Source organism: Harpegnathos saltator, unplaced genomic scaffold, assembly GCF_003227715.2.
Source record: "Harpegnathos saltator strain DR-91 unplaced genomic scaffold, Hsal_v8.6 scaffold39, whole genome shotgun sequence".
Lineage (NCBI taxonomy): Eukaryota > Metazoa > Arthropoda > Insecta > Hymenoptera > Formicidae > Harpegnathos > Harpegnathos saltator.
In genome coordinates, this window is record NW_020230194.1 from 1,310,979 (window position 1) to 1,329,886 (window position 18,908).

The 18,908-nt window shown below is 33.3% G+C and overlaps 5 protein-coding genes across 12 annotated transcripts in view; 4 read left to right on the forward strand and 1 right to left on the reverse strand.

Annotated features, from left to right (window-relative positions):
- The window catches only part of LOC105181748 (PHD finger protein rhinoceros), a 291,086-nt gene that overhangs the window by 122,926 nt on the left and 149,252 nt on the right, over positions 1–18,908 (reverse strand). The gene's annotated exons all lie outside the window — the stretch shown is intronic.
- Positions 15–2,308, forward strand: LOC109503713 (mitochondrial amidoxime reducing component 2-like). 3 transcript variants are annotated; one of them, XM_019840717.2, is made up of 6 exons: positions 15–295; positions 657–929; positions 1,170–1,403; positions 1,504–1,627; positions 1,813–2,015; positions 2,153–2,308. In XM_019840717.2, the coding sequence occupies exons 2-6, from the start codon at positions 685–687 to the stop codon at positions 2,292–2,294; spliced, it is 948 nt and encodes a 315-aa protein (XP_019696276.1). In that variant the 5' UTR covers positions 15–295; positions 657–684; the 3' UTR covers positions 2,295–2,308. The 3 variants fall into 3 exon arrangements, with proteins under 3 accessions (XP_019696276.1, XP_019696277.1, XP_019696275.1); XM_019840718.2 differs by having other exon boundaries at positions 16–295; positions 1,170–1,400; XM_019840716.2 differs by having other exon boundaries at positions 18–295; positions 1,170–1,412.
- On the forward strand, positions 3,750–7,462 carry LOC105181751 (mitochondrial amidoxime reducing component 2-like). Of its 2 annotated transcripts, XM_025300859.1 has the most exons (7): positions 3,750–3,981; positions 4,181–4,292; positions 4,454–4,747; positions 5,497–5,754; positions 5,850–5,970; positions 6,538–6,749; positions 6,965–7,462. In XM_025300859.1, the coding sequence occupies exons 2-7, from the start codon at positions 4,207–4,209 to the stop codon at positions 7,110–7,112; spliced, it is 1,119 nt and encodes a 372-aa protein (XP_025156644.1). In that variant the 5' UTR covers positions 3,750–3,981; positions 4,181–4,206; the 3' UTR covers positions 7,113–7,462. The 2 variants fall into 2 exon arrangements, with proteins under 2 accessions (XP_025156644.1, XP_011137031.1); XM_011138729.3 differs by lacking the exon at positions 4,181–4,292.
- On the forward strand, positions 8,685–12,514 carry LOC105181752 (mitochondrial amidoxime reducing component 2). 4 transcript variants are annotated; one of them, XM_011138731.3, is made up of 7 exons: positions 8,685–8,930; positions 9,544–9,605; positions 9,726–9,986; positions 11,374–11,631; positions 11,719–11,839; positions 11,953–12,152; positions 12,335–12,514. In XM_011138731.3, the coding sequence occupies exons 3-7, from the start codon at positions 9,802–9,804 to the stop codon at positions 12,471–12,473; spliced, it is 903 nt and encodes a 300-aa protein (XP_011137033.1). In that variant the 5' UTR covers positions 8,685–8,930; positions 9,544–9,605; positions 9,726–9,801; the 3' UTR covers positions 12,474–12,514. The 4 variants fall into 4 exon arrangements, with proteins under 4 accessions (XP_011137033.1, XP_011137032.1, XP_011137034.1 ...); XM_011138730.3 differs by lacking the exon at positions 9,544–9,605 and having other exon boundaries at positions 8,686–8,930; XM_011138732.3 differs by lacking the exon at positions 9,544–9,605 and having other exon boundaries at positions 8,750–8,930; positions 9,726–9,974.
- Positions 15,571–18,659, forward strand: LOC105181753 (uncharacterized). The gene is made up of 6 exons (XM_011138734.3): positions 15,571–15,859; positions 16,173–16,435; positions 16,808–17,065; positions 17,155–17,272; positions 17,825–18,030; positions 18,327–18,659. The coding sequence occupies exons 2-6, from the start codon at positions 16,200–16,202 to the stop codon at positions 18,457–18,459; spliced, it is 951 nt and encodes a 316-aa protein (XP_011137036.1). The 5' UTR covers positions 15,571–15,859; positions 16,173–16,199; the 3' UTR covers positions 18,460–18,659.

Sequence of the window (18,908 nt, forward strand, 5' to 3'; positions counted from 1 at the left end):
TATGAAGAAAAAAGCATAAATATTCATAGCGACAATAGACGATCAAACTTATCGACGAACTGCTAATACGCAAGCTGCTGGCTTCGACGCGAATAATACACTCGAGTGAAGTCGCGGTGAAGAACCGCGCATAGAAGGCCGAGAAAGATTAACGTTAGACTGATTTTGCTAGCTAAATAATAAGAGAACGTTGTGTAATAATACGGCTGATATTACGAGGAAAACAACCGGAAGAGACGAGCAAAGCGAACAAAATTGCTAACGACTGTGTTATCAAGCACAATCTCCAATCCGTGTGAGTAATATATTTCTCGTTTATAACTTCGTCAAGTTTTCGTTATAGAAACGGAGAAGCGCTCGTTGGAACATCTGATAACAATTATTCGAGACAAAACTGATCTAATTTACTGATTAGATTGACAAGGACTAATCGGAGACGAAACGAAGTGATTTTTTCTCCAGTGCGAAGTTGCGAAAAGTAAACACATCTCCAAGCGCTTCCAAGTTAGGAAAAATTTTCGCTCTTCATGAATTTACGCTGGAGAAAAAGAGTCGCGAACGCGATCTCCTGTTTCAATTTCTCAAATTGAACTAATTCTTTTACCGTACCCGACGACTTTTCCTAAACTTGTCAACAAATGTCTTCGAAATTGCAGATCGTATTGTTCCGTGATTACTCGTGTCATGAAGCATATGGACACCATGCTTACAAAATGCGGCGTATTTCCGCCATCGCTTGCCAACCAAAGAAAAGATCAGATGGAGCGCGAAATGGGTGTACCGTTTTGGTCCAACGTCGGTCAGGTTGCATACCTTGCTATGGATCCCATTATGTCCATCCAAAATTCACAGATTACATATAGTAACTTCGGATTTTTCGGACCGGAAAATATTGAGGAAGACAATATCATACTGCAGCGTCAACATAAGTCAGTGCAATGCTCGAAACATTTGACTTCTTATTTACCTCATTGTTGATTGAGTCAAGTTCAAAGTTCGTTCCCCGAAATGAGAGATAACGTCGCGCTTTGTGTCGCTTAATGTGACTTCCAAATCTAACGATTCCATAAAAATTACCGAAATTAATTATGTAAATGGATCTTCGCGCTACGCGTTTCGCAGATGCTGAAAGTAATTAACGATCAATATGTTGCTTTCTATATCCCCAGCTTATTGTTCGTGTACAATACGGAGACTATGTGCGTACAAACAAACTTGAATTTATCGATAAAGGTACAGAAATGGGACACAACTTCGATATTGTTGCAAAGTCCTGCGATGTCTATAATCTTAAATTTGAGAGAAACACAAATGAATCCTGAAATCGAATGTTGTACATCATTCTACAACAAATTTATAGTTAAAGTGAAGGGTCAAGATTGCGGCGATAAAGCGGTCTGGTGGTTGTACAAGTATAGATTTAATCATTTTTCCGACTTTCTGCGACTTTTCATATCATTATCGATCGATAACGGTCGACCGCTGAAATGAACGAATTTACAGGCTGTGCAATAAACCCAGCTTAAGATTGGCACTGACTGCTCATACGTCCACATTGGCGCGAGAAACCTTCTGGAACAGCGTGAGGAAAGCGTACGAAGAGCAAAAGAATGACAAGCTCATCATGGTAATTAACAACGTATTCTTTCCGCGATTGTGATGCGGAGCACAGACGCAAACTTAAACGAATATTCCCGTGCGATATTATTTTTTTATGAAAAATGCTCGCGGCACGTCGCGACGTTACATCGCTGAAATCGGGAGCCGTGAGGTTACAATTGTTAATTAAATCGATATTCATGTGCTCCTCAGTTACCATTCTCAGATGTACCGATTTACAAATTGTTTGCGCAAAAGTCGTTGACAGAGTTGCGTCATTTCACGTCATTAGATACGGATTTAATGATATGTAAACCGAACATCATAATAAAGACATGGCACTCGTATGAAGAGCACGAATGGGAATGGATCAAGATCGGCAATGCGATCGTCAGGAATATCAAGCCGTGGCAATGGTAATTATACGCGCACTGTGCCCTTTTGCGGTTCACGCAGCTTGCAAATGCTTATACGATAAAATGATGCTTCCTCACGAAGCATCTTCTTAATCTTAATGGTATATCTCTGATATGTGCGTTACTGTTCGTCTCAGCTTCAAGTCCAAAATCTGCCCGGAAAACCTGCCCGTGGAAATGAGATTGCAGCTGCTGTCAATATATTGCGAACTGTATCAGCCGGGTGCAGTGAACATAGGCGATAAAGTGTGGATCCATTTACCGCGTTCGCGCCTATGACAACGATAAGAAAACAATAGAATTCAATAAGCGCTAAATAGCCGGGAGAATTTTAGGGCGATTTAATAATTAATAATGCTGTTATATTCATTTCGGGTGTAAGTAATGCGCTATTGAAGCATTGGTACTCGCGATAAAAAACGATAAAAAATGATAGAATAGAACTGTCATATGTGACTTTGTTTTTATAAAAATAAAAGAATCAAAGGTCAACGATTATCAAAACATGAAGATAAACGGTTGTACCTTATAAGATTTATAAGGCTATAAACCTTATAAATTTTATAAACTTCTTGCTTTCTATAGCAAAGTCTTTTACATATAAAAGATGTTATAAAGAACATTTTATAAGGAAAATTTACATTTATATAAATGTTCTTTTCTATATTTCTATTATTCTCGTCGTTTATCTTATTTTTTTACCGTACATCTTTTTTATCGTCAATAACGCATTCTTTTATGAATTTTGTATTATTGTTGTGTGTATAAAAAAAACTGAGTTGTACTAGAATTCTTTGTTAATAAGTTCATAAAAGATAATGAAATTCTCGTAGATAGAAATTATGCTGAATAAAATTCCGCCAAGAAGAATTGTACTGAATAAAATTTGACAAATAAAAGTTATACATACAAATTATAATATTCATTAATATTTTACGTCGCTTGCCATATTAAAAAACTTCATTAATGTGTTGAGTGCAGAAGAAATACAAAGAGCAAAAAAAGTTATTTCATGCATAGATGCGCAACTATCCGGTTTCCAACTATTCTATTTCATAGAAATAAAATATCATTAAATAGAATATAAAAATAACACTGTTTATCAATCCCTATCTATTGTAAGTCTATTGTAAGTATCTGTGAATGAAATATATTATTTTTATGTGTATGAAGTAATTATGTTCTTTCAAAATTCTAAAACATAATCATTATTTAAATACAAATATATTTAAATATATATACACGTGCAATATCAAAGATAGCGTTATTAGAGAAATCGATAACGAAATTATTAAATATTTTCTAAGTTTGAAAAATAGACCACCACTAATCTAATTAACAAGTTTAAATTTCTCGGGAACTACGTGTGGAAAAATTTTACTCAGCATATTTCTAATCTCCTTTTCTCTTGTATCACATCAAACTGACTTTTTATCGTAAGGAAAAGTTTTGTGCCTGCGAATTTCGTCAGCGAGAGAGAGAATCTGGATATTTTCAAACTCGGTGCGCGCGCGTTCTTTGAGAAAAGTTTCGCGCACTTCCGACACTCGAGGATACGTCGTGCGCATCTAATCGTGTCGTTGTAAAGCATAAACAAGAAAAGTTGTAAATACCTATACTGATAGATATAGATAATCTAGGTAAACATACACGCTGCTCACAATGTATCGCTGGCGTCTCTTGCGTGCTATAAACGTCTCCTTCGACCGTTAGACGACGTTACGAAGAAATACAAATAGACACAATACTGACGAGCGAACTGCGTAGGTTAACACTCCCAGTTCGTCACGCGCTTTCATGTAGTCGGTCATGAGATTGAGAAGTATCCGTGAACACGATTAATTACATTGACTATAAAGATAAAGAAAACGAATAGTGTACCGAGTATACTTTACGATATTGTTAACATTACTGCCGAGGAAGAAAAGGGAAGATAAAAACAGCTCGTGGCAACATTAGAGAGAAGGTATCATATCGAAAAACGATAATAATACGTTATAACTATCTCGTAATGATAAATTTTCCAATAAAAACATATTTGCTTATTTGGACGCATTCCGCAAAATATGAATCTTGTTCTATTTAGCTGAAGTAATGTTGCGCTGGAATTTTTTCCTCCTCTTCTTTAGCTCTATTTTTTTCACTGAATTAGTGTATATTTTCAGAACTAAAAAGTAAAATAGATATATAAATGAAATTTAGTGGGAGAAAGAGGAGCAAAAAAAGATTACAGCGTAAGCTAACTCGGCGGAAAAAGAAGGACCATTTTCAATGCTGGTTCGTATCTCTATTTCTAACGACGAAAAGTACAACCTAGCTTAGCTAAAAAGAACAGACCTATGATGACGATAGACGTGTCGTGAAAAAATAAAAATTGCAAAATAAACGTGACGTTTTGGCCAGAAGGCGATTTTTGATAAGCGTGCTCAAAATTTCAGGTCTCGGCTTTCGTCGACTATCCGAAACATGTATTTGAGTTTTTTGTCATTATTTTCGACGGTTCAATGGAATTTACGTTGCAAATTGCAAACGCTAAAGGAGATTATCACAATGAGTAACGAGCAAAAGCATCTCGAAGACTCTTCTTGTGTCTCGATGTGGCAGAAAGTCGGAAAAGTCCAAAAACTGCTTATGTATCCGTTGTTGAGTAGTATCCCGGAGTACGTTACGTCATGCAATCTTCACACCGACGGAATAATTGGGTATAAGGACGGAACCGCTGTACAAAATCAGTCAGTACAACAATGTTTAACGATTCACCAGCTTAGCCCCCTGCGTTGGCATCTAAATTGACGGACCACTGTCTCTCAGAATTTAAGTATTTGCGTGACAAAAATTCTGCATCTTGCTTATACCAAAAATACGTTCGCTTTGTTGAAGAAAATCTCGAATAACATTGCTGTACTTTTACAACTGAATTACGAGCGATAAAAATACACGGGAAGTTTGCAAAAAGACTTCTATATATGTCTTCCGCCAAATTGGTAAAACAAAGTATCACACGTTTATGCAAGATTTACATATATAAGAAATACAAAAAATGTAGAATGAAGCGCTCATTTGATGTGACATTTTGATAATCGTCCTTACGTTATCGATATTTTTAGAGTGCGTCATTTACCTTGATATTCCCATAAGGGTTTCTTTATTGCAACATGATAAAACTCAAGTTGAATTGTGATCAGCAATGCACACATTCAGAGACGTTATTTCAACGCAGAGGGTTAATCTGTCATTCGATCGCTTACAGCTCAAATGAATATTAATACGTTCGCTATCAGCATATGTGACGCACGATCTCACGAGACCAGCGCCGCATATGTGTGTGTGTGTGTGTGTGACGATTTTTCTTTTTGTGTCCATATGAACAAACTGAATCTGTTTCATTCAAGTGCATAAAAGGAATACGCAAATGGTTCGCGAGGTTTTCCGAGCGAAACCATAATGACGAATATGTTAAACTATTAATTCGTACTATCAGCATGTTCGTAGTGTACGACAGAAACACCAATATAATTCAAACAGACAAGGAAGTGATGCATTTAAATATAATGGCAATCAATTTCAAAGATAAAAATAATATAATATTGAAAGGCGTAAATATAGAAGATTTAGTCCTGAATATGGTAGAAATTGTAGAGGTCGAAGACACGATTTGTACGACGTCGTTTTGCAATAAAATTTTGGTTACGGTAAAAGTCTCGGATTGCGGCTCGGTGGCAGCCAAATGGCTTAAAAGGTGTGCGCATTTAATCATTCCTGCGACATTCCGCGGTATTTCGCGCGCGTCGTGTTTATAAGAGGTGCTTTAAATAGTAATCAATTTACTTACAGGTTTACCAAAAAAATGAATTTGCGTTTGGGATACGTACAACACGATTCGTGGTCACAAAACACATTTTTGTACCACTATCACGAGTTACGGTCGAAAGTTGATGATGACAGAAACATTATGGTATTGAAATGTTTTGAATTGTTATTCATTAATAACTGACGAGCGAGTGATTCCAAATAGACTTTCACATAATCAAAGACAATCGACGATGGAGCCTTATAATCTCTTAAATTTACGTGTTGAATTATCATTAAATTTACATCGTAGAATGATGTAAATTGTTTGTCGCATTAATGCAATAACAAGATTGCTCTGCTGAGAGTTACTCTCAGATTTCCTTATTACATTTTAAATATGACATATCGTTTGAAGCAAATTCTGATCGTTTCATTTTTTTTATTTTTTCGTATTTCCATCTTATCGCTCTAAATATCCGTCGCGATAAACATATGAATATCATATGAGCCATAAGAGATACGACTAATGAGATCGTCGCTGAATTTACGTAAAGCAATCTATCTGGAATCCCGTTCGGCCTTTTCGGTCGTCCCGATTAACATAAACCACATAAATAAATTGAAATCATCGAGAACGCTAAATAAGCTTGTACATCTCGTACGACGTAATTTCGACATTGAAACGTAATGTTCTTAGACCGATGTAACTCGAGGTATTTATTTCTCGCAGATGTCTTACGAGAATATTCCGCCCCTCACGTTGCTATCGAATGAATCGTTCGAAAAGATGAAGACGAGATTAGATTTCCCGATGGCGCTGGAACAGTTCTATCCGAATATTGTCATTACATGCCCCGCTGAAAAGCCGTTCAATGAGATCAACTGGAAGCAAATCAAGATCGGCGACACGATCATCAATAACGTACAACATATATGGGACAGGTAAATCAAATAAACGCTCAACGGGGATTTAACGCGCACACGTCTACCAGGCAATCGCGCTCGTTTCAAACTGCGACCGTGACCTTATCGATTCAGCGCATTTTATTGTCTTGAGACAAACCTTGAATTTCAATCGCAACGATCATCCGCTCAAATAAATATGTCGTTCTACCTCTGACATCTATATATGATACGTGTTCTCTTTTCTGTTTCAGATCGAACTTTCATTTATTCATTAAGTCGCAGGAAATGCCCCTTAATATGAAAACAGAGAAGATGTTATTACATTGCGAACTACTGTGCTCGGGAACAGTGAAAGTGGGCGATAATGTATACATCCTCAAGTTCAACAAATACAAATAGCTTTGACAATAGTTAGAGAATTCGTTCGAGATTAGCTTTGTTTATTATTTGCGTTTAATTTTACTGATTAGTCGAATAATTAGCGTAGTGCGAGAGCGAAAATGTAGCGCGCATGAAACAAAATGTGGAAAAATATGGCGGAACATGTAGAATAAGCGTTTCTCATTCCATGTCTCTGTTCTTTAATGAAACAACAAAGATTTGGTAGAGCTTGCTGTAAGATTTATCCGCTTTTGCGTTCAACCGCGCAAAATGTGTAAAAACAAATCCATTATTGCATTAAATAATTAAGTGCGATTAATAATGTACGAAAGTAACAAAGATAAATGAGATTACCAAATAAGTTATTGAATATGTTGAATACTGAGTAAGTTACTGATAAAATATATCAAAGTTAACGATATTAGATAATTTTATTTATATGATATTAATTTGGTTATTATCGAGATTACATGTTATTATTGGATGGAAATGTTTTCATATTTTTTTTGTTTATAAGATTTTAGTAAATCTATAACATATTCTTTGTTATTTTTTATACCCTAATATATGAAATAATAATATGAAAGGTTATATGTACGTTTAAAAAAATATGTTTAAATTATTATAAAATGGATATTGTCATTTGTCAATTTTAAAATTTTGAACAGAATTGTTTAAGACACAAGTTCGCAATGAGAAAGCTATGTTTTACAAGTTTTACAAGTTTTGTTCTTTTTAATGGTTGTGATTTATATTTTTATACACTACCGCTCACAAAAGCATTACCATAGAAATATCGTTACCAGTAAATTACTCTATATAATAAGAAGGAATTAACACATTAATAATTACAAATATATCATGCGTAGACCTAATAATTATAAATATATCATGTATAGATCCAATAATTATTTAGAATTCAATAAACCAACATTATCAAAGATTTAACTTGTATGTTGTTATTTAAAAATGTCATTTGCGAAATATTTCACTTTCAAACAGCACGACTCTGATTTTAGCAAAATACTGCTCGGAGAAAATTTTAATATAAAAATTACTATAGAATCTTATAATCTACATATAGTAACACAAATCAGTAATCTCAATTTATTACCTTTTGGTATGTGCTATTTATATTTCGTAATATATTATTACAAAATTTACTATGGCCCTTAATAAGGAAAACTCTACTAGATCTCTAATAAAGTAAGTTCAAAAATTACATACCCTGTTTTAACTTATTCTAACTACAAAACATAAGTTTCACGTTTATAATTTCATTAGATATAGATAGATAGAACGGGGTGGACATTTTTCAAATTTGCTTTATGATATAAATACGATATAGTTCAGAAGAGCGATCATGAATTTTCCCTCTGATGTGAATTCATGAGAAGTAAACATTTCCAAATACGTCGAAGTTGGAAATTTTCGCTTTTCGCGAGTTCAATCTGGAGGAAAAGATTTATAACACCATATATTCGTCTCCGTGAGACCGCCGTTTTATTAGCAAATCAGAGTTGCCACAGTTGGGAAGAAGTTTCGTTTATCGGATTGATATTCAAAAGTAAATCGCGCAAATACCGCTTCTCTCTTCGTGAAATACGCACGAGCTTGGAAATAAATAGTAAATAGAATAGATCAAATAAACACACACGATTCGACCTATCGCATGCGTTCGTTTCATGAAATTCGTAACACGAACGTCTCCGGTGTTATTTCAGTGACCGGTCGCCTGGATTCGATACAGTTCTTTTAGTTCTTTGTTGAAATTCAGCTGATCAAGGAGAATGAGATCGCAGAAAATTCGAGCTTCATAAGTTAGGAAACAACATTGTAAGTAATGCAAGAAATTTTTGTTTAAATTTTTTTTATTTACATACGCCAGCCTCTGCAAATACGTTACGTTCACTTTGGTTCATTTCGGTCCACGATGTGTCTCATATGATTTAAAATAATAGATTCTAAAAATATTAACAAAAGCCTTTAAGGTTTGAACTTAAAAGACTTATCATTAAAATGTATAATATAAAACATTCATTCGTTGATAACTTTTAACGAACATTATACGACTGGAGGTAAAATCCTCTTTTGCCTCTTCGTTACGTAACGTACTCGTAGAAATTAGCCCATGGAAACAAAAAGGAATAATATGAATAATATGCTCGGAGTGATGGCAACGATTGGCTCGTAATTGAATGTAATGAAACGTATAAAATTGCATCACGAACTTTTAAAGAGGAGCCGATAAATTTCGCAATAAATAATTCTTAGAGATTCAATTCTATCATCCTCCACGCCTTCGCTACAACCGTTAGTTTCATATTACTTGTATAGATGGCGTCTCTTCCACCTTACATCATATATATATATATATATATATATATATATATATATATGCACACATACACACAGTTTAGTTCTTTTTTCTGTACGTTCGTTTTCACAGTTGGTCAGTTCGCCGGACGATCGAGTTTCTGTCACGTTGATGCTGATCCGATTCATTATATCGTATATACTCTTATTTGTGTTATTAATAAACATATATATATATATATATGTATATATATATATATATCAGTTCGTGTTCGTATTCTGCCACTGCCCGACAATAATTATTTGGAATTTCAGACCTTTTAGCAATCGTTAATTTCTGCGACCTGCCTGTGAAGAGATTCGGTATAAACATAGAATATCTAACGTTGCAATGTCGGTGTGTTTTATAAGCAATAAGCCTAGCATCAATAAAAATTCTTGGATCCTAATCGGCAAAGTCGTCAATATATGTGGATATCCAGTGTCATCGGGCCATCCTGAATATCTTGAGGAAATTGGGATTGGCCATAATGGAGTATTTATAGACAAGAATCTTTGGGATAAGTTAGTCATGATGTATAATCAATTAATTTACCTGCCTTAACTTCAACGCTCATCTACTTATTGCTCGAGTAATAAACTGATTAAGAAAAATTATGCACCCAAAAAAAATATTCTATCTGTAAAGTGATTTTTCCCAGTCTTATATTCTAAAGGAAATCTTTTGTAGGAAAAGGATTTCTCTTTCTATGAAGCAATTAAAGTGAACCATTCATCTAAAATTTATTAGATATTATTCTATTTTCTTCTTATTTTAAAAGGATTTCCTTTTATATCAATTAATTTTCCTCTTATACGAAGAGGAATATGTTGATTTGAATGTCAGCTTCTTTTGTTTAGTCATGCTCTATCTTCATACATGAATGAAAAAATAATCATATGTTCATGGGTTAGAATATCTGGAACGCTTTTTAAAAAAAGATGTGTGTTGCTGTAACATATGCTGGACATAATTTTTAGTCAAATACATGTTATAATATATTGCAAGAAGTTGTACGTGTGTGTGTGTGTGTGTGTGTGTGTGTGTGTGTAAATAATACATTCTTTCTTTTAACTACAATATGTTTCATACAATTGATTATGATGAACATCTTTGTAGCTATGAAGTTCATAACAAAATTGTTTGGAAATTTGTTTGTTATGATGTTCTTATTTCATTCGTGCCTATTTATTATAGAACTGGAGCCAAAAGTACGTCTATATATATAGGGTGATCTGAAATTCCCGCATTCGGAATACAGAACATGATACTTTATGCTAAAATAAACAACTTTTTCCTTTAGCAAAATTGCGTTCGACAAGTAGTTTTTGTAGAAGAATGTGTTAAAGTTAACGAATAAATGCTATTCTCTATGTGGCGCTCAGGGCCGCCGCGCGCGCCCTGCATCACTCACATATATATATATATATATATATTATTTTTAGCTATACATTATAATAATTTTTTCAAATTAACTAGTATAACCAGTAAGAATAAAGTACGGTAAGAATAAATAATATCCTCTTAAAAAAAGATTAAATAATCTATGTGTAAGAGGAAATTTATATTACAATCAACAAGACTTGCATTATACATATAATCCATCTAACTTTAAGAATAATGTGTTTGTAATATTTTCCTCTTAATCTTAGAAAAATCCTCTTGAGGCCATATATAAGAATAAAATCCTTTAAAATTTAGATGATTCCGCTTGTTCTGAAATTACTTTTTTTTGGGTGTGTATAATTATATAAAATCTCACATGTATAATTACGTATAATTATTTTTTATCTGGAATATCGCTCGAATTGCCGCAATCCTCTCGATACTGTTGAACGCGTAACTCTCATACACATTATTTCACAAGTGCCGGCGTGAATGTGTGTTACAAGTAACATGAGAAATTTGATTTCACTCCGTCAGCATGTTCGTTGTGTATCACGAGCAATACAAATACATCTACGATCGCACCAACGCTATATTGTCGCACATGGTAGTTAAAGTCCCTAAGAATAACACTAAAAAATTGGAGTTAGAAATATTGGATGTTAAACTGACGTTGGATATGAACGAAGTAAGGAAGAACGAGCAAGTGAAATGCACCCAGTCGCTGAACAATAGATATATAAGTAAGAAGAATTACTACGATTGCGGCGATGAAGCCGCCAACTGGTTATACAAGTGTGTATATCAAATAATGTCTAATATGCTATGATACTCCGTTTCGTCCGTAAGAAAAATCTGATATACGAACGAACTAATTCACAGTTCTCTAAAAGACGTGCATGCACGCTTAGGATTTCGCAACCCGATTGATGCCAAGGCAACGTTACAGGACACTTTCAACTGGCTATATCCATCGGTAGATTACGACGAGATAAAAATACAGGTATTTTTTTTAGCGCCTCCAATCGTAATATTCGATCAGTTGAACTGTTAAACTGAATAGTTTTAATCCTTTCAAGTCCCATATGAATATTTATCTGTATTTTCTTTTTTCAGAATCCGTCAAACCCACCGTCTTGCAGACTGATGTCGCTTGAATCGTTCAACAATGTAAAAGAAAATATGGACAGCTACATCAATATGACTGACTTTGGTCCGAATATCATTATTCAAACCAAAACTGCTTACAAGGAGGATGGAATGGAATGGTTTAAGATAGGCAAAGTGATCCTGAGAACTCTCAGACCCCCCTTAAAGTGAGCGCATATGTTACATATACATATACATATTTCTCGTGAATCTTCACCATCGAATCAATCGATCAACGTGAATCAAGAAAGACTCATAACGGCTCGCAAGGCATCGCTATTGCAGGAGAAAGTCTTAATTAAATGTCTGTAATGCGTATTGATATTTTTTTCTTTTTTCCACTATTTAGATCTGATGAAGATGCGACGTTTCACGTCCCAATGGAAATGAGATTGCAATTATTGTCGTTACATTGCGAAACGTACATGGCGGGGATAATACAACTTGGAGATAAGGTATACACTTTAAAAAATTTCAACAGAAAATAGACAATATGTTCGATACTTCAGCGGCTTGGATGATCGTCTACGGCAGTATAAATAAAATATATTTTATAAAATATTTTGTATAATTATATATATATTTTGTAAAATTTTGTAAAATGAAAATTTTTTTTTGTAAAATTTTGTAAAATGTAAAAAATAAAAATTTGTTAAGAAGTATAACACTCTTTTATCGCGTATAATCGGTCGCGGAATGGTTTGGACATATTTTTTTTTCGAAGTTAGAAACATCTCCCAAGTTATCATTTATGTTTTTCCTGAATCTTCCGTTGACAATCTGATATCTCACATTCTATCATTTCGGCTCTTATTATAGTCAGTTGTTGCGTAAGTCAATCAGTGGGGGAACGCAATTATAACAACTTGGAATTCCATTTCCATTCCCAACTTCATTAAGAAAAGAAAAAACATGTCTAGATTAGCCTACACTTAAACTCGAATTTCGAACAATTAGTAGAAAACAATTATCGATTGTATTTTTGATTGCATCATGACACTATACTCTCTTGCGAAACTATATATATATATAATATATATATATATATATAAATAACTATATATATAAATATAAGCACATTTTCCAGTAAAAAAATGTATGAACAATAGTTGCAGTCGTAAGTCACTATTTATGCGGTAATCACTTGTGACAGTGACAATAAACAGCAAATAAATTATTTATAACTATAAAGAAACTATAAATAAATGTTGGCTCTTTTTTATATTCTCATCTCATAGATAAGAATATAATAAAAAAGTGCTTATGTTCCTCTTCTGAATCGTCTGTGGAAGTTGTGCCTTCTTAGATATTTTCTATATTATTAATTCAATTATAATCATGATGATTATTACGCGGGTTTATAAATAATAGACACGCAATTGTGACCATTTCAAGCGCAAAATTTATCGATGAAGAGCTGTTGCGCAAAAGTATTATTTCGCAAACAGGCGTAGCATAGACACTGAAATGTCAATAAAGTATTGTATAGCTTATAACGGCTTATTAACTGCTAATAATAAACAATGCAACAATCTTATATCTTGTCGTTGTATCTTGTCGTTGCATTCGAGACCAAGTACCACCACTGAAACTTCATTATTGATAAAATACGGAGAGCCAACTCGAGTTGAAATGTTAGTGACTTGACTCTGCAAATCTCGTCAAGCTTGAGCAATCGATGAAGAATCTCAAGATATTACAACATTATGCTAAGGCTCACGAAGCTACGAGCACTCGTGTCAAGTGAAGACGGGCCATGAATGCAGACTTACATTACCGCTATAATAAATGATTTGACATATTTGAAAAAAATATGACGTATCTTTGCCCACACACTGAACGCACCTGCGTTCCTCGACCCGGCTTCCTCCGACACAGCATCCTGGCACCTGGCTGCACCGTTGCGGCACACAGGACTCGGTATTAGTATGTTAATTAACTCGATGCCGGATATGTCCTCAATCGCAGAATCAAGTTCCTGTTCTTCCGTAAGTTATTACAACTTCCAGAATTCCGCGACGACGAGGATTATCGGGACAGCATTCCCGAGTCGAATAAAATGCACGCTTTGACAGGCGTCCTTATTTAGAAAATTAAAAATACTAATTATTATTCGACAGTTATCTGGGTAAATTAGTGATACTGATTTATCTGATAAGTTATAAATAATAAGAATTGGTAATTTCCGAAATAACAAGTTCAATTTTCTCGAGAAACGGATGCTACGGCTGAAATAAGACGAAACGTTTTATTCTATTATACAATCTTCTAACTTTCATCGTTCATATAATTACCCATCAATGATACACGATTCTATATAGCCGACTATAAATCTTATCATTAGACTCATAAAAACATGTCCTTAAACACGATCATAAGTTCTTTAGCAAATTTAACCAGCTACCAATATATAAATGCGAAATTCCAAGTTTTTCTACTCAACTCACTCATTATTTATCAAATCTTTATTCGCCTAAGTTACTAAGTTTATCATTTACTTATTTCCTTTAATATAATTCCACATATTTGCTGATGCGATTGTAAACACATTTTCCGACATGATAATGAATTACCTAACATTAATAATATTGTTAATAAACGTAATAATAAAATGCCTTTACATACATTTCCGTTACACTTTTATTTCCCTTCTCGCCTTATTCGAGTGCACTTCTTCGATCTGAAGAATTATAAATTAGATGAATTATAAATTACTGAATTATAAATTAGAAGATGTAGACAAAGCAGCTAATATTTGTGGATATAATAATCACGCGAAATCGTCTGCAATATATACTTATAGCATGCATCAGAAAAACCACAAATAAGACTAGTTATTATCATAATGCAATTAAATGGAATTGGATTATGATCGGCAATACAATCCTGAGGAATATTAAACCGAATCCAAGGTAACCACGTATCAGTCGAATCTCGCGTATTGCTTTACTCACAAATCTATTAATATGGGACCGACTGATTATATTTTTAACAATATTCAATTATTTGCAACAATCATGAGAAAATATATATGTATATATGTATATGTCTGTGTTCTTGATTCAGATTGAAAACCATAAATTGGCAGTTCTTGCCCGTGCATAGGTTGCTACATTTGTTACCATTACAATGCGAACTGTTAATTCCTGGACAAGCAGAAGTGGGCGATTTCGTGTATATCAAGATACGCAACAAGAGATAATGAGTAACAGATGGCTTTTTAAGAGATTTGATAATTTTACACCAACGTTTTAAGTTTGATTGGTTGTGTATACTAAATGACAATTACTGTTTTTCGTGAATTACTCCTTGTAAGCTCAGTACATATTTTAATCCTCATGAAAATTGTAATCGGATATTATTTAAAAAATATATGTTACATTATCGATTTACATAGTTGTGCGATTAATTTCACTAAACTCTGCCGAAAACAGAACTCGCTTGTATTTCTTTATATATCTATGGACTAATATTCGTAGGTAAAATATTCAAAATCGTCTACGAAGTATTCGCAGCATTTAATAAGCATTACATACATTAGAAATGCCGAGAATACAGTCGATACAAAATAAACATGCTGTTGGCGGCATATCGTCCGCGTCTGCTTCGCAATATTCGAAGGATAAAGATTACCAGAAAGGATTAACTACCTGAACAATATAAACATAACGAGCGAAAGGTCCACAACAGATCGTTCCAGTTCACTCTGAAGAAATCCAGTCGATAATCGTGGGATTAAAATAGATCATCGCGGTGATAAGGAAAGAATATCGCAGAGCCATAAATATCATTATACCGCTAGTGAAAAAAAAAAAAAACTGAAGAAGAATAACAAAGTCCTAAAATAAGACTTGCAGTGATACTAATATATCGCGTAAGTAGCGTTTTCTTGAACATATAAATTTTTCATGTAATTAGTATAAAATATAAATATTGTAGTAATATTATATATTAATATAATATATAAAATTGGAAGAATTCCTGTGAAAGGTTAACTTGGATTGTTAGCTAAAACGTATTCAATTAAATCCAATTACGCTTTTTGATTTTGTTGTTAACAACTCGCGCGAATACTGCTACATTGAACGACATACTCTACAACACGAGTCCTACGGAAACATGAGCGGCATAATACAGTGAAATTTCGTGAATAAAAGTTCTCGTATTCGTTCGTGTATTAATTCCAGGTTTTAGCATCCATAATTACTTGCAACATGCAACGGCAGCCTCGGACACAGAAGCATCCTTTATTGCGACCAACTCTTAGCGACAAAAGTAAAAATGTCGCTAAAGCACGGCCAGATGTTAACTCGAATTGGTATAAAATTGGTCGAGTTAAAAGCTTATTTACATTTCCAATATATTTAGGTTATGGGGTGCGTACACCATTATGCAATTTTTACTACAACTGCATGGTTGGACAATCGAGCAATTTCACGTATCGAAATAAGTACGATGTTTAATTATTTTTTTGTTAATGTGACATTCCTTTTATTAAATCCTTAATAGGCTATAATCCCTTTCACGAAATATAAAGTTTACTTAATTTGCAACACGAAACAGATATTCATTAATGCATATACTTGTATCAGGAAATAGAGAGATACATTAATGCAAAAATATAAATGTCATTATCATGCTATTAATATATTATTAATTATTATATATTGTAATATTGATATTTTCTCTCTCTCTCTCTCTCTCTCTCTCTCTCTCTTTCTCTCTGTCTCTCTTTCTCAGTCAATTATAAATATTAAAATAAATAAAATCTTGGCACTCTGTAATCTGCTCAAAACAAATGTTAAACATAATTTTGTATTAGCATGTTTATAGTATACAATTATAAAACAAACAACGTCATATATGCCAAAGACAACCGTATGATATTAAATCTGCACGTAAAATATTTGAGAGAATTAAAAATAGTGATAGCGTGTGAATTAAAATCTGCTGAAATAATAGATATAGAAGATATTATAAGAAATTACACAACGTTCAAATGCAATTACATCTACAACAGAAGTCTATCTCAAATAACATGTACGGACTGCGGAGATAAAATCGCAAAATGGATTTCCAAGTATGTCAACGTTCAATAATTTTTTGACATTGTGCCATAATTTTCGTCAACTTTAAGAACTGTCAAATATAAAAAAAATTGATTTATAGAACTATAAATGATGAGAATGCTCGTATAGGATATATTGTGGTAAACAGTTCCGACCAAATGCCACTTTGGGACCAAATGCTGCAGTTAAACGTAGGACAGATTGACGAAAGTGATACAGTATGAAAATATATTGGATTTTAATCATTATATAATATCATAATATAATAAGACTGATTGTGGGTCTTCATTAGAATCTTTCAACTTTCAGTTGAAATGAGATTTTTACAATTTTACAACTATCTACCTTTATCTTTGATACAATTTTTATAATTTTACAACTATAAATCATATACACATACATACATACATATCATAAATTTTCTGCCTTGCGGGAAAATTATTTTTCACTTCAAGAAAGATATAACAAATCTCAATTACTCCGCGATTTTTATTTATTTATCAATTTCCTCTTTATTTTTATGTCATCATTAACCTATTTTATGATATTCCTCCTCTCTATTTCTTAACTCATTCGCAAGTGTTCATTTATTATTAAATGTTTATTAATAATGTTTCAGTAATTAGTGTGTTAGTTTGTTAGAATAATAAAAAATTGTTCTCTTCAGTTAGATGTATTTCACATGCACACGAACTGATCTACGTGTATTAAACACACGTCCTGCCTACATCAAAATAATGAATTTCATGATTATATATTATCATTTTCAGGTCCGTCTGCAACATAGATATGTGTATTCGTTGTTATCACAACCACCGATTCGTAGTCATATAACCAACTTGTTACATGTAGGTTTACGCGCAAAACTAGTCCGACCTAATATAATTGTTGCAACTTCTTATCTACAAGAATTAATTGAGTGGAAATGGATTATGATTGGCAACACAGTCCTGAAAAATAGCAAGGTACTGAAAAGGTAATCATGCATACACATTAATTATGTCTTTCACATTGCTTACAATCTCTTAGTACTAGGAGGACTTAGTAGTAAAAACTAATATATCTTTGGTAAGTTTCGAGTATATGCAAAATTTGTATTATAATTTATTATATATATATAGTATATATATATATATACACATGCATTATTATTTATATATTTATATTATATAATATTTATAATATTCAGGTATAGCTCTGCAAGAGAACTTCTCATAAAAAGTCGTGAACATGTTTGCGTATATGCCTACACGTGTTTTTTGTTCAATTTAGGTCGGAAAGAAACATTGATTGGCAGAACATTCAGATTCGGGAGCTATTAACATTGTTACCGATACAATGCGAAGTGTTCTTTCCTGGACAAGTTCAAGTAGGGGATGACGTGTACGTCAAAATGATTGACTGAGGAACAAAGAGCAACTTTTTTTTAGAATCTGTTGTTTCAACGTTTTTCATTTCATATTTCATCAATTTATATTTTGTCTTTCATGACAAAGTTAGCAATTGCTGCTTTTAAAAATTGACTTGTCGCAAACTCGATATATATCTTAACATTTGCAAATATTAGAATCGAATATCGAAAAAAATAAATATCGCTGAACTTTATAGTCGCGTTCGTGATTAATTTTATTTATTTCAGTCGCAAGACTGAACTCATTGACTCCCTCATTTGTGAGCTTGTAGCTACGGATCAATTATTAACGCAAAATTAAGTACAATGTAAACGCGCATAAAAGGAAAATTAAAGATATGACCGAACAGGTAAACATGCTTCTGGTGACCTATCGCACGCGTCTGCTTCATAACACTAAAAGAGTAAACATGTCAAGAGCATTAACGGTATAAAAAATATAA

Coding starts and splice junctions, on each gene's coding strand:
- LOC109503713 (XM_019840716.2), top strand. CDS start 685: ATGAAGCATATGGACACCATGCTTACAAAATGCGGCGTATTTCCGCCA. Junction 1,413..1,503: donor GCGGTCTGGTGGTTGTACAA/GTATAGATTTAA, acceptor ACGAATTTACAG/GCTGTGCAATAAACCCAGCT. Junction 2,016..2,152: donor AATATCAAGCCGTGGCAATG/GTAATTATACGC, acceptor TGTTCGTCTCAG/CTTCAAGTCCAAAATCTGCC.
- LOC105181751 (XM_025300859.1), top strand. CDS start 4,207: ATGAAATTTAGTGGGAGAAAGAGGAGCAAAAAAAGATTACAGCGTAAG. Junction 5,971..6,537: donor ATGATGACAGAAACATTATG/GTATTGAAATGT, acceptor TATTTCTCGCAG/ATGTCTTACGAGAATATTCC. Junction 6,750..6,964: donor GTACAACATATATGGGACAG/GTAAATCAAATA, acceptor TTTCTGTTTCAG/ATCGAACTTTCATTTATTCA.
- LOC105181752 (XM_011138731.3), top strand. CDS start 9,802: ATGTCGGTGTGTTTTATAAGCAATAAGCCTAGCATCAATAAAAATTCT. Junction 11,632..11,718: donor GCCGCCAACTGGTTATACAA/GTGTGTATATCA, acceptor ACTAATTCACAG/TTCTCTAAAAGACGTGCATG. Junction 12,153..12,334: donor ACTCTCAGACCCCCCTTAAA/GTGAGCGCATAT, acceptor TCCACTATTTAG/ATCTGATGAAGATGCGACGT.
- LOC105181753 (XM_011138734.3), top strand. CDS start 16,200: ATGCAACGGCAGCCTCGGACACAGAAGCATCCTTTATTGCGACCAACT. Junction 16,436..16,807: donor AATTTCACGTATCGAAATAA/GTACGATGTTTA, acceptor ATTTTGTATTAG/CATGTTTATAGTATACAATT. Junction 18,031..18,326: donor AATAGCAAGGTACTGAAAAG/GTAATCATGCAT, acceptor TGTTCAATTTAG/GTCGGAAAGAAACATTGATT.